The sequence below is a fragment of the Suncus etruscus genome, chromosome 12, assembly GCF_024139225.1.
Source record: "Suncus etruscus isolate mSunEtr1 chromosome 12, mSunEtr1.pri.cur, whole genome shotgun sequence".
Classification (NCBI taxonomy): domain Eukaryota; kingdom Metazoa; phylum Chordata; class Mammalia; order Eulipotyphla; family Soricidae; genus Suncus; species Suncus etruscus.
The window spans coordinates 24069364-24081845 of NC_064859.1; the positions used below are offsets into that span (position 1 = coordinate 24069364).

The 12482-nt window shown below is 44.9% G+C and overlaps 1 protein-coding gene across 1 annotated transcript in view; it reads left to right on the forward strand.

Moving 5' to 3' along the window:
- Positions 1–3997: 3997 nt before the first annotated feature.
- ADD2 (adducin 2) overlaps positions 3998–12482 on the forward strand; it is a 31163-nt gene continuing 22678 nt past the window's right edge. The window contains exons 1-5 of the mRNA XM_049785047.1: positions 3998–4205; positions 4724–4862; positions 7572–7723; positions 8086–8166; positions 12107–12256. Of these exons, the coding sequence (XP_049641004.1) occupies positions 4023–4205; positions 4724–4862; positions 7572–7723; positions 8086–8166; positions 12107–12256 (705 nt within the window). The 5' untranslated portion in view covers positions 3998–4022. The remainder of the gene's footprint in view (positions 4206–4723; positions 4863–7571; positions 7724–8085; positions 8167–12106; positions 12257–12482) is intronic.

A 12482-nucleotide genomic window follows, 5' to 3' on the forward strand; every position in this document is an offset into this window, starting at 1 on the left:
AGAGCTTTGAATCATTTCCTTATGGATTCAGGACACATCACCCCCAACATAGCAATGTATTTACCAAGTGGAAACTCCTCTAAGCCTCATTGTTTACAGATTTTTAGTGGGAAGACAAGCAGTTTAGGAGGAGGGTTAATTTGTAGGTATAATTGACTGATCATCTGCCACCTGAATGAATTTGGTCCTTTCACCAACACTGTGGCTGGGGCAGGGGCCGAGTTGCATCACTGTGAGCAGATCTTGGTGGATGGTCCCTTCTGACCAACTCAGGTGTGGTAAAAGGGACTCATTGTGAATGACAAGGAACCTCTGGTAGCTTTTGGACAGGTTAAAATCTCTCATGTGTGTTTTTGATAATACTTCCAAGTGTTACTGGTATGGCCAGATGCCCTCCAGGATATCCTGTCCAATTTAGGCATCACTTATCTCAACAGGCACTTCAGGGGCCCCTGGGTAATCTGGTCTCATTATCTGGCCAAGGAGCAAGGTGTTCCCCTTGCTCTTTATCTGTCTGGTCTCTTCATTAATATTCAGGACAATATTGAACTAAACTATGGTATTAAAGTTCTTTGGAGAGCACTGGTCCATCACTGAATGCTAAGCTTCTCAGTTCTTCATGCTATGATGCTGACAAGAGCAAATGGTTATTTATCTTTTGTTTTGGGGCCATATCTAGTGGTCCTCAGGGCTTACTCCTGACTCTGTATGTAAAGATCAGTCTTGCAGTACTCATGGTACATTACATATAGGGTTCTGGGGATCAAACCAGGGTTGGCTGTTTGGAAGTCAAGTGTCCTCTGCCTATTGCACTATTTTCTCTGGACCTAAAAGCAAATGCTTATTAGTATTTACTGTGTACCAGCACATTTACACTAGCTTCACTTACACAGCCTCTCATTACAACCACCTAGACAGTTGAATAGTTTCGATCCCATCATACCAGGAAACAGGTACAGAGATATTAGGCAACTTGTCCAAGATTGTATGGCTATTAAGTGATATGGTTGAGCTATTACCTCATTGAATTGTTCCAGAATCCATGCTTTTAGCCATGAAGCCATAGATGGATATTCTATGTGACATCTACAGAAAGGAGCATGAAAAGATGCTCTGGCTCACATAGCCATAAGCTTCACCAAGACCTGTTATTGTAGTGAGTGGTCTGGCCTCTCAGAAGGTATAGTACAGGCAGTTGTGGTGAATCTCCTGCCTTCAGATCCAGAACCTTGTTGTTCCTCATCCCTTTGTGCTTTGATGAGGGAAGACCCCTCAGAACCTTTGCTGATTCCTGCCTAAGGAGGATAATCACACTGGGAGCAGAGGTGAGAACAAGCCATTCCATACCATGGGAAGGAGTTAAGCCATGAAATCTCAGTGCCCAGGTCCCAGTGAGTGAGAGTTCAGGCACTTGTGTTGCTGGTGGAATCTAGAGTGGTACTGAATCCAGGATGCTTGTTCCCACACACAGATTTATTGTATCCACAGTGGGCTCCTTGTTGCTGCTTTTAAAATCACAATGAAAATCTAGGACTACAGCAGTGTCAAATGGTATGGAAAGGGAGGTAGCAGGTGATGCTCTGGAAGAGCTTGGGTTATAGCTTTGTCTGCCCAGAAGATCTGACTTGCATTGTCTCCACCTTTCATTCCCATCTTTGCTGAAATCTCAGGGGTGAATTTAAGTAGCAACAAGCAGGAGGGGAAGTGTTTGTTTTTTTTTATCTCATCTCTATATATGAGACATACTTGAACTCATATGACCCCTCTGTGTTTCTGGCAGATGTTTCTCTTTTGGCATTTGGCTTGAGAGAGAAACAATTTGGGTGGTTGTGGCAGGGGGAGAGGCACAGGAAGAAGCTCTCTTGTTTCAGAAAACCTGGGTCCTCCCTTCTGCCCTTTCTATATTAATCTGTCTCTCCTACAAGTATTTTTGTTTTTGTTTTGGGGCCACACCTGGTGGCACTCAGAGGTCACTCCTGGCTCTGCATTCAGAAATCTCTCCTGGAAGGCTAAGGGGACCATATGGGATGCTAGAAATTGAACCCGGGTCCATCCCAGGTCGACAGCATGGAAGGCAAATGCCCTGCCGCCATTCTATCACTTCAGCCTTTTTCCTACAGATTTATAGAGTTCCATGTGCGTTTTGTTTACTCCTTCAAAGATGGCAAAGAAAAAAGTGAGTCTCTGATAAGAAACTGTCCTGCAGTGTTCAGCTACTCAGCACAACTGCCACTATTCTAGTAAATTGTCAAATAGTATTCAAAAGTTTCCTTTAGCTAATTATTGCCACTGCTACCACCTCCAAGTCTTCTAAGCAGGATACTCTCTGGGAGGGATGGAAAAACCACTAAGCCAAAAAAAAAAAAAAATTGGGATCAGAGATCCTTGTCTAGTCAATATATAAAAAGCAGGGTATTGTGGCTGTTGGGGAGTTCTTGTTGTCCTAGTCTAGTGAACAGTGACAGATGGAGTTTTGAGGGACCTAGATAAATATGGACAGGGATGTCCGTCACTGGCATTGGAAAAATGAGGCTGGGCACCATTTTCAGGCTTGCTGAATGCCTTTGTCTTAAGTTACAACCTTCAGTACCCACCCAGTCATATGAAACCTGGACGCCCAGGATGCTTTTCAGAATCTCTCAGGAAACTTTGTAAAAATCTGAATGGCCGGGCCCAGAGAGATAGCACAGTGGTGTTTGCCTTGCAAGCAGCCAATCCAGGACCAAAGGTGGTTGGTTCGAATCTCGGTGTCCCATATGGTCCCCCGTGCCTGCCAGGAGCTATTTCTGAGCAGACAGCCAGGAGTAACCCCTGAGCACCGCCAGGTGTGGCCCAAAAACAAAAAACAAACAAAAAAATCCGAATGGCCAGTTCATACCCCAGATTAAAAACATTCAAACTTCTGAATGATAGGTATTTCTTTAATGGTTCCCCTAGTGATTTCAGGAACAACCAAGATTGAGAATGATTGAGAATCACTTCTCTAGGGTCACACTTCTTAAAACCTTTGCTGCTCCTCAACACTTTTCACCTGAGAAATGCAATCTGGATGAGCACTGCCAGAAACAACTGTGTTATTTTTGTTTAGTTTGGGGGCCACATTTTGGGGTGCTGAGGCTTCATTCCTGGCTTTGTGCTCAGTGATCACTTTTGGAACAGGGGGATCATAAGGGATACCGGGGATCCAACCCAGTTCAGCTGTTGGCAAGGCAAGTGCTCAACCTGTTAATCCCTGTACATCTGTACATCCCTATGCTTGACATAATTTATGTCAAATTTACTTTTTGGTATGGATGATGAAAAGTTCAGAGGGAAACTATGCATGTTTTTCTTTATGCTTCACAAAGGAGACAGAAAGAGAGAAAGTGACACAGAAACAGATGCAGAGAAACAGAAATAGTGATAGAAAGATGAGATAATGACATAGGATGGGAGAGATATGAGGATGATGATGATGATGATGATGATGATGATGACTCCATGAGAGTTTGTGTTGTAGACCCAGGTGGTTCCCCATCTGTTTTTCAAGTTCAGAGTTTTCCGTTTTCTTCTGTGAATTGCCTGCATTTTTTTAGGGGTCACTCTCTTCATGTTCCTCCTTACTCTTGGCTCAGTGCTCCAGGGGTCACTAGCAGCAATACTGAGAGGACCACGTGTGAGTCATTAGCCACCTCCTGGAGGGCTTGCTCTAGGCATTAAGATGAGTCCCAAATCACAGCTTCACTCCTGGAGGTGCATGTCAAAGCAAGGTGTAGTTTGCCCCCGGAGTTCAGACCTATGGAGTGGTGGTGAAACCTGATCCTAGCATACACTCCAAGGTCTCAGATGAACTCAGCACCCTTATCAGACCTGTCTGCACCCACCTGCAACCATCAAGCCCCTCCGTGGATTGATTGCATCCCACTTGGGATCCAGCCTACACCAAGCCCTCTTACCTTGGAAAATGTGTTCCCGGACTTGCCTGCACACCAACTCTGTTTCTCTGCAGACATTTCGAGTGCGTTGGAAAAGCCTCTGAGAATATGAGTGAAGAGACGGCCCCCGAGGCCACCTCCCCTCCGCCACCCCAAGGCCAGCAGTACTTGGACCGCTTCTCCGAGGAGGACCCTGAGTACCTTCGCCTTCGCCACCGCGCGGCTGACCTGCGGCAGGACTTTAACATTATGGAGCAGAAGAAACGCGTCACCATGATCCTACAGAGTCCGGTAAGGCGCCGCAGCCAATGACGGGCCACCAATTCTGACAACATGGGGTGTCTGCCTGGTTCACTCCCTAGTCACAACTATGGCTGGAGGTGGGGTGGAGATGGGAGGTCAGAAAGGTGGAACCCACTTCAGCTTCGAGTGCCCCTACATAGCCCCAGTTTCCAGTCTAGCGTGTCCACTTTACCAAAGCCTAGAGCAGTGGATGAACAAATTCATTTAAACTGGAGGTCTGCAGGGGAAAAAAAACCTAGATTCATGTGCAAATTGGGCCTACATGAACATAGGCATAGCTAATTAGTAAGGAGCCTGGCCCACTTCCATGTACTTCTTTCTGTTAAAGTTTCAGTTCCTAAAGTAAAGCCCGGCCATGTCTGACAGAGAGGGGTCCTAGTTCTCATTTAGACCCAAGAAGGACACAGATTGTAATATGGGTACTGGCAAAGGCTCCTCCATGGACTGAGGGACCCTTGGTCTTCCACACGGAATGGTGGGGCTCAGTGCCTGGGGATCTGCTTCAGTCTTTCAGGGAGGAGCTGGAAGGTCTCATCCAGGAGCAGATGAAGAAGGGGAACAACTCCTCCAACATCTGGGCCTTGCGGCAGATCGCGGACTTCATGGCCAGCACCTCCCAGGCCGTCTTCCCAACATCTTCCATGAGTATGTGGGGAGCCGGGGTGATGCAGCACAGAGTTGGGTGGGGGGCAGAGAAGAAAGAATAGTTTGGTTGCCAGGTTACAAGTGAGTGCTCAGGCTGCCTTAGCAAGAAAGAGGGGAGCTGCAAGACTGTCAGAGGCATCTTACTGCTCCATAAGCTGCTAGCAGAATTGAAGACGTACCCCGCTCCTCAAGAGAATGACTCCCTCTGGAGAGGGCGGGGGTGGATGGAGGTTTAGCTGCTGCTGGGATTACATGTGACTACTCTGGTTGGCCTCTCTAAGGACTCAACCTCCCCTCCAACTCACGTCACCCACCCTGTAAGTGCATGATTTGCATAAAGGGAAAAGCTAGCTGTAGGCGGGTCCCTTAGGAAGCCTCTGCTCAAAGAGGGAGAATTTTTCTCCCCATGACTCTAGCTTGGATACAGAACCTCCTGTCCTAGCACCATCCTGATTCAGACAGCTCCTTCTCTCGCCTACTACCTAGGACTATGGTGATGGGCAGGCAGGCCCCAGGGATCACTCTCGACTCCCTGCTGCATGGGCCAACTGCCTCCATAGACTGTGCCCAGGGTCTCAGGGGGAACTGAGGCCCAAATCTGCCTCGAACCTCTAAGAAAAAAACATTGAAAAATAAGTGCCTGGGACTGGAGAGATAGCATGGAGGTAAGGCATTTGCCTTGCATGCAGAAGGACAGTGGCTCAAATCTCGGCATCCGAGATAGTCCCCTGAGCCTGCCAGGAGCGATTTCTGGGCATAGAGCCAGGAGTAACCCCTGAGCGCTGCTGGATGTGACCCAAAAACCAAAAAGAAAAAAAAAGAAAAGAAAAGTGCCCACAACTAGAGGTATATATGATTAATGTCCAAAACTAGGACTAGGTTCCAGAAAGGAGATAAAATTAATTTTTTACTAGTATTTGGATGTCTAGCTAGCTTCTAGCATTTTCTCTCTTTTTCTCATTTAGTTTTAAAAACATTTTTGGGTTTTGGGCAGAATCCAGCCCTGTTTAGTACTTCCTGGCTCTGTGCTCAGGGATCCCTCCTGGTGGAGCTCAGAGCACTGTCAAGTCCTGTTCAAGGCATGCAAGGCAAGCCCCTTATCTGCTGTACTATTTTTCTATCCTAGCTCTTTTTTCTTATGATATACATATGCAAGCAAAAATATGAATGAACAAATTTAATAGCTTGCTGTATTTTTATTTATTTTTATATACTGTGACTGCATTATATAATTTTTTGGCAGATATGTAAGTTCCATAGAGGAAAGAAAGTCTGTTTTCATCATTCACTGCTATATCCTAATATAGTGTCCTAGACTTTTCAAAAAGTGCTTGGCCTATCTTGGTACTTTACAAATATTTGCATGAATGAGGGCTGGAGAGATAGCACAGCGGTAGGGCATTTGCCTTGCATATGGCTGACCCAGGAGGAACCCAGTTTGATTCCTGGCATCCCGCAGCCTGCAAGGGGCAATTGTACAAAACCAGGAGGAACCCCTGAATGCTGCTGGCTGTGGCCCAAAAACCAATTAATTAATCAGTAAATAAAGTTTAAAAAAATATTTGTATAAGTGGATTTTAAGTCTGTTCATAAGTGATATAGATCTTTGATTTAATATTTAATGTTTATTAGAAAAGGCTAATGATTATTTTTGTATAGTCCCTATAATTTTTAAGTTTACCTTGGAAACTATATGCAACTATAACAACTACATCATTGTTATGGGAAATAATTCTCCATTTAGTTTTCCTTACTTGATATTATTTGTAATTTATTTATTTCATTTTAATTTAAATTAATATTTTAGTTACAAAATAATATAATTTTATATTTATGACATAAAAATAATTTGTTTAAAATTATTTTTAATTTAGGGAGACTAGCTTTTATTAAATTCTTAGATCCTAATAACTTCTCAGTTAATTATTTTGGGTCTTATTTATAGAAAAATCATGTTATCTACAAATAATGGTCATTTTGCCTCCTTTATTCCAACATTTATCCTTTGAAAGGATAAAGGATAAATTCTCAGAGAGTTTAATAATAGTTGTCCTTATCTAGCTTCTCAATTTAATGTAAGTTCTATTTATCACAATAGTTTGAGATAGTTATCCTTTATCATGTTGAGGAAAGATCTTTTATAACAGTTAAACAAAATTTTTCAGAAAAATATATTGAATTTTATAAAATATATTTTAGACACTTATTTTTTCATTGAGATACTGGTGTGAAAAATTATATTAATAGAATTTTTAATACTGAACTCTTTTAATTTCTGAAATAAATAATTTTATTGGATTATTTTTAAAATGTATCTCTGGATTTGATTTAATAGAATTTTAAGGACTTTTATGTCTATAGTGTAATAAAATTGGGCAGTAGCTCCCTTTTGGAGCTGAATTTATTTAGTATCAAGATGAATCACAAATAAGTGATACTTTTTTTGGTTCTTCACACTTTTCTTGAACAGTTATTTTTGTTGTAATTATTATTATTCAGCATCCAGAGATTATATATTTTTGAATGCATTTTCTTGCTTGGTTTCATCTTGGATTTTTAAACATATTATATTGCTATTTTATGAATAGATTTTTCCAAGTATCTTGCATACAATATTTTGCTATTATTTCAACTCTGCCATGGATGAGTGAATGCCCCATTTTCATTCCTGTCTATGTATTTCCACTCCTCCCTTTTACTCCCCTTCAGATTTCTCCATGATGACGCCCATCAATGACCTCCATACAGCCGATTCCTTGAACCTAGCCAAGGGTGAACGGCTCATGCGATGCAAGATCAGCAGCGTCTACCGTCTCCTGGACCTCTATGGCTGGGCCCAGCTCAGCGATACCTATGTCACGGTGAGGAGAGCAACTGCATGGAATCCCCATGAAATTTCTGACTCTTGGCACTCAGGGCACAGGTGGTAGCTTTCTCCCAAAATGCAAGGAGACCTTCCTAGGTTCCTAATCTCTGTGGCACCAGAAATAGCCCAATGGGAGGCCTCTGAATGAGGTGTCTATACCTCCTGGATTCAATTTCTGATACTTTCCTTGATACTGGGAAATTTCTGTTTCCCTCATTCTCTATCAGGGCCAAGTCTTCTTCATCTCTTAGGAGTCAGTGGGAGACAAGGGCTTTGGAGAGGAAGATTTGGGTGCCATGGATTTAGGTGTAGAGGATGAAAGCAGAGTGCCCTAAAAACATGTGTCTTTCCCCCCAGCTGAGAGTCAGCAAGGAGCAGGACCACTTCCTTATGAGCCCCAAGGGGGTCTCCTGCAGTGAAGTGACTGCCTCCAGCCTGGTGAGTAACACCTGTTTCTTCCCAAAATGCTCTGTTATCCTGCTCTGTTCCATCTTAACTACTGCCCCTCCAGTCCCTTGACTCTGGGGTAGGGCAGTCCCCTAGGCTTTGAGACAGGGTACCCAGTGCAGGATGTACTTGAAGGCCACCTGTGTGGCATGGACAGCAGGGACCTAGGAGAAGGGCCCTGGACTTAGACTCACACTCGAGTGGCTGCAAGAGGGGAGGCCTTCCATGGGGAGGCAGAGAGTAAAATAACATGTGCTTAGATCCAAGCTCCTAGTGGTTGTGCAGTCAGAGAGGGCTTTTAGATCCCTTTCTGTACTGCTCCTGTAGCAAGAACTTTCCAGCAGTGGGTTTTAATCTAGGAAGATCTTGGGCAGGTGAGGAAAATTGCTAGAAGGACTGCTTTGAGACAGAAGCAGTCCTGGATGGAGGGGTTGTGGCTGCTCATGCAAGGCCTATGGAGAGAACCATTCCCATTTTCTGGGGCCATTGTGCCTAGATGAGGGCACTGTGACTGAGTCCAGGACTTAGTCAACTTACAGGCTGACAATATTGTAGCTCTCTGGGAGGGCAGGATCTCAGGGGCTGCCAAAGTTATAAAGCTGCAGTCTGGGAGAGAAGTGACTGACAGGGGACCACCAGGGAGGTGACAGTCACAGGAGACCATGACCATAAACACAGGCCAGTAGAGGCTGAGTCTTGTATTCATGGTCTAGTGGAGATTCGACAGCCTGGGAGTGAAGAGGGTCATCTAGAGATGATGGCGCTTGGGAACCTAAAAGTGACTCTCTGAGCATGATAGGTGCTAAATGCGCTACAGGAGTGGAAGATGAGCCTCTGGATTGCAGTGGTGGAACAGGAGTGGAGTGGGGTCCTCAGGAACTTACAGCTTTCACAGATTTAGACCAGAGAGACTGACAGACATGTCTCTTATTTCACACTCAGATCCAGCTCAGGGGAGCCAGGGGAGCTTCTGAGTCAGACTTATGTAGTCAGTATGTGTATTGTGGGGGAAGAGGGAGGAGTAGATGGTGCTAAAGGCCCCATGAGTGTACGCTGGCTTTCTTCTGTTCCACACAAAGAGCCACTGAAGCCCTGACATGCAGTCGGTGAGATGGGATCTGGTTTCCTTTGCAGAAGCTGCACTCAGTGGAGTCAGGTGAAATCAAGACAACTGGGCTTGGGTTAGTCTAGTAAGCCAGGAAGAAATTCTGGGCCAGTATCTTTTGTAGACCTGGTGATCAGTTGGGTTGGGGTATGGGATTGAGTCTGAATTTCTGGGGAGAGGGCACAGCCAAAGAAAAGACAGCTGTCCTAGATCTGGAAGTAACCTTGACTAGAGATAGTGTGGGAATCACAACATAAGGTGCTCAGGGCGAGTGTAGGGCTGCTGTGCACAGCTGTGTGGCTTGAGCACTGCACAGTGAGTCTAACTGAGGGAGAGGGGAGAGCGATGCAAACTTGTGGTCTGTCTCTAGAGTTGCCCTAGAATGCATTTAGTCTGTACCATAGCAATGTCTGTGCACCCAGTCAGGTGTCACTGGGGCTCTCCTAGGGTCTGTTTTTCACTTGGATAAAAGGCTCTGTGGGATAATGATTGTCCTGTTGATCTGCAGAGATGCCTGAGTGACCACAGATCACACATCCTTATCTCAAGGCTGATATAAGGAATATCTAGGATCACCCCAGAGAGGAAACCCTGAGCAGGACCTGGTTGTGGGCTTACTCCTGCTTCTGGGCTTACTTCTGCTTCAGGGATCACTCCTGGTGACACTTGGGGATCTAACTGGAGTGGGTTTTATGCATGGTAAGTGACTTAAACCATGTACTACCTGGTCTCAGCCCACAGCTGTAAAAAGTAAAGTCTAACTGGCATGTGAGTCAAGTTCAAGGTATTCATGTGGCCCATTCACCAGGCTCAGGAGCCTACAGGAGCAGTTTTAAGATTACCAGGAGACTTCCAGGAGAAGATTGTACCAGGACTGGGATTTAGGTGGGGTGTTTCAGGGGGGATGGTCTTAAGAAGGAGGGTTGCCCTGTCAGTGCCCGGTAGGGTTAGGCAATGAAGAAGACAGCTGTCCTGGTAATAAAGCAGCAGTGTCTCTTGTCAACCAGGAGGGGGCGTGTTGGTCATTTCTTTGTACTAGTCTTTTCTGTGCTAAGAAGTGACTCTGGACTGGTCTTTTGTTTGCTGGGATCCCTGGCCTGGGGTGGTGCAGTCCCTGAGATTGTTTATTGTAGACTGGGAACACCACTATCAGCAATATGTTCTCTCTTTCTTCCTCTCTTTCCCTCTGTCTCTGTCTCTCTGTCTGTCTCTCTGTCTCTCTCTCTCTGTCTCTCTCTCTCTGTCTCTCTCTCTCTGTCTCTCTCTCTCTCTCTCTCTCTCTCTCTCTCTCTCTCTCTCTCTCTCTCTCTCTCTCACACACACACACACACACACACACACACACACACCCCTCCTAGCACCTTGAATCAAAAGCAGATAAGACTAAGAACTGCTTTCCATTTGCCTGATAAGACCTAGATTTTGGGTGATTGGCAAATGGATGTTTATTACACTGTGTTTCTCTTGATCTTTGTATACATTTTTTTAAAAGTCAAAAACACACTAGTCTCCCACTGCTTTAACCATGATTCCTCTTTTTGTGGTTTTAATTGGATTCTGTAAAGCTTTAGGTACTATAAGGTATTCTGAGAGTGAGTCCTCCACTGAGCCTATGTCAGCATAACTTTTACTTATGTACCGTGTGAGACTCGTCTATTTTATTATTTGCCATTTTTAATATTGTGCTGTGCCTGGTTTATAAATTAAACCTTATCATAGGTATATAATATATATATATATTGTACTCTCAAGTCCAGTGGTCTTCAACCATTAGTTCATTGGCTGGTCCTAGTCCAGGGGTGTAGAAAGCTTGAGAACCACTGGACTCCTGCCTTGAGTATAACTGCTGGCTAGTGCCCATCTAAGATGTTAAAGGGCTGAAGAACACAGCTCTAGTTAACATTGTGAGAGTTTTGGAAATGGCAACTTTGCATGAAACAGCATGTAACAAACAAGTTTCACTGTAGGTCCTTGAAATGAAAAAGGCTAAGTTTCTAGGGTACAAACAATCCTACAAACAATCCTGCCTATCATAGCAGCTTACTCTCCCACCAATAATTAATTTAATTGGAGAACTATTTATTATCCTTTCCTCATTCTCCAGATCATATACTATAATACTTCTTATAGGCCTAAATATGGTAATCACAGCCTTATACTCACTATATATATATATATACTAATCATAACTCAACGAGGTAGGCACAAAAGAGCCACCAAACTTTAAGAAAACAAAAACACAGCACTTCTGACACTAAACAGCCTTTTGCATCATTCATTCATTTACTCATTCACGTCTAGCTCACTTACTTTAGTTAAGGGCTCTAGGACTGTGGCCTCTGCCAGCAGCTTAGGAAGCAGGGGGAGCTGAGCTGCCAAAACAGGAGCCTGCCTTGGGGTGCACGCACTCACTCCCATCCCCAGCAAGGACAGTCCCCTCCACACCAGTACACCTGACTACACTGTTTGGACCTATGATGGAAGCTGGGAGCAAACTTGGGGTTCATACTTGTTCTGGGAAGGCTTTTCTGACCTCTACCCCCTTGTTGGGATTAATAGCTCCTCTGTCTGCTGCTAGAAAATGACTCACACCCTGCATAGTCTCTGGTGCTCTTCCCTGCTTGCTGAATCATTGTACTCTACTCTAGTAGTTTCCACATTGAATGGAAATCACTGGTGTCCCAAGAGCCTGGACACTTGCTGAGGACAAGGAGTGATTTCTACTACCCCGAGGCCCAGCATGGTTGCAGCTCATGGCGTGGTGGGAGGGAGAGGAGTCTCTCCTCTGAGTTCTGAATCTCTCTCCGATCTCTCTCCCTGGCTCAGATCAAGGTGAACATCCTAGGAGAGGTGGTGGAGAAGGGCAGCAGCTGCTTTCCAGTGGACACCACGGGCTTCTGCCTGCACTCAGCCATCTACGCAGCCCGGCCTGATGTGCGCTGTATTATTCATCTGCACACGCCAGCCACAGCAGCAGTAAGTGCCCCCCCCACACACACACACACAACTGCCCTTCTTTGTGTGTTTTTGAGCTATGCCATGCCCAGCATGTAGTCCCACATGGGATACAGGGATTGCATTTGGGTTGGCCATGTGCAAGATAAGCTCCTTACCTGCTATACTGTGGCTCTAGTCCCTGCTTTCCCTCTTAAAGAAGCTCTCCGAAGACCTCCTGGGCTCAGGCAAAGGAAGGGGAAGGAAC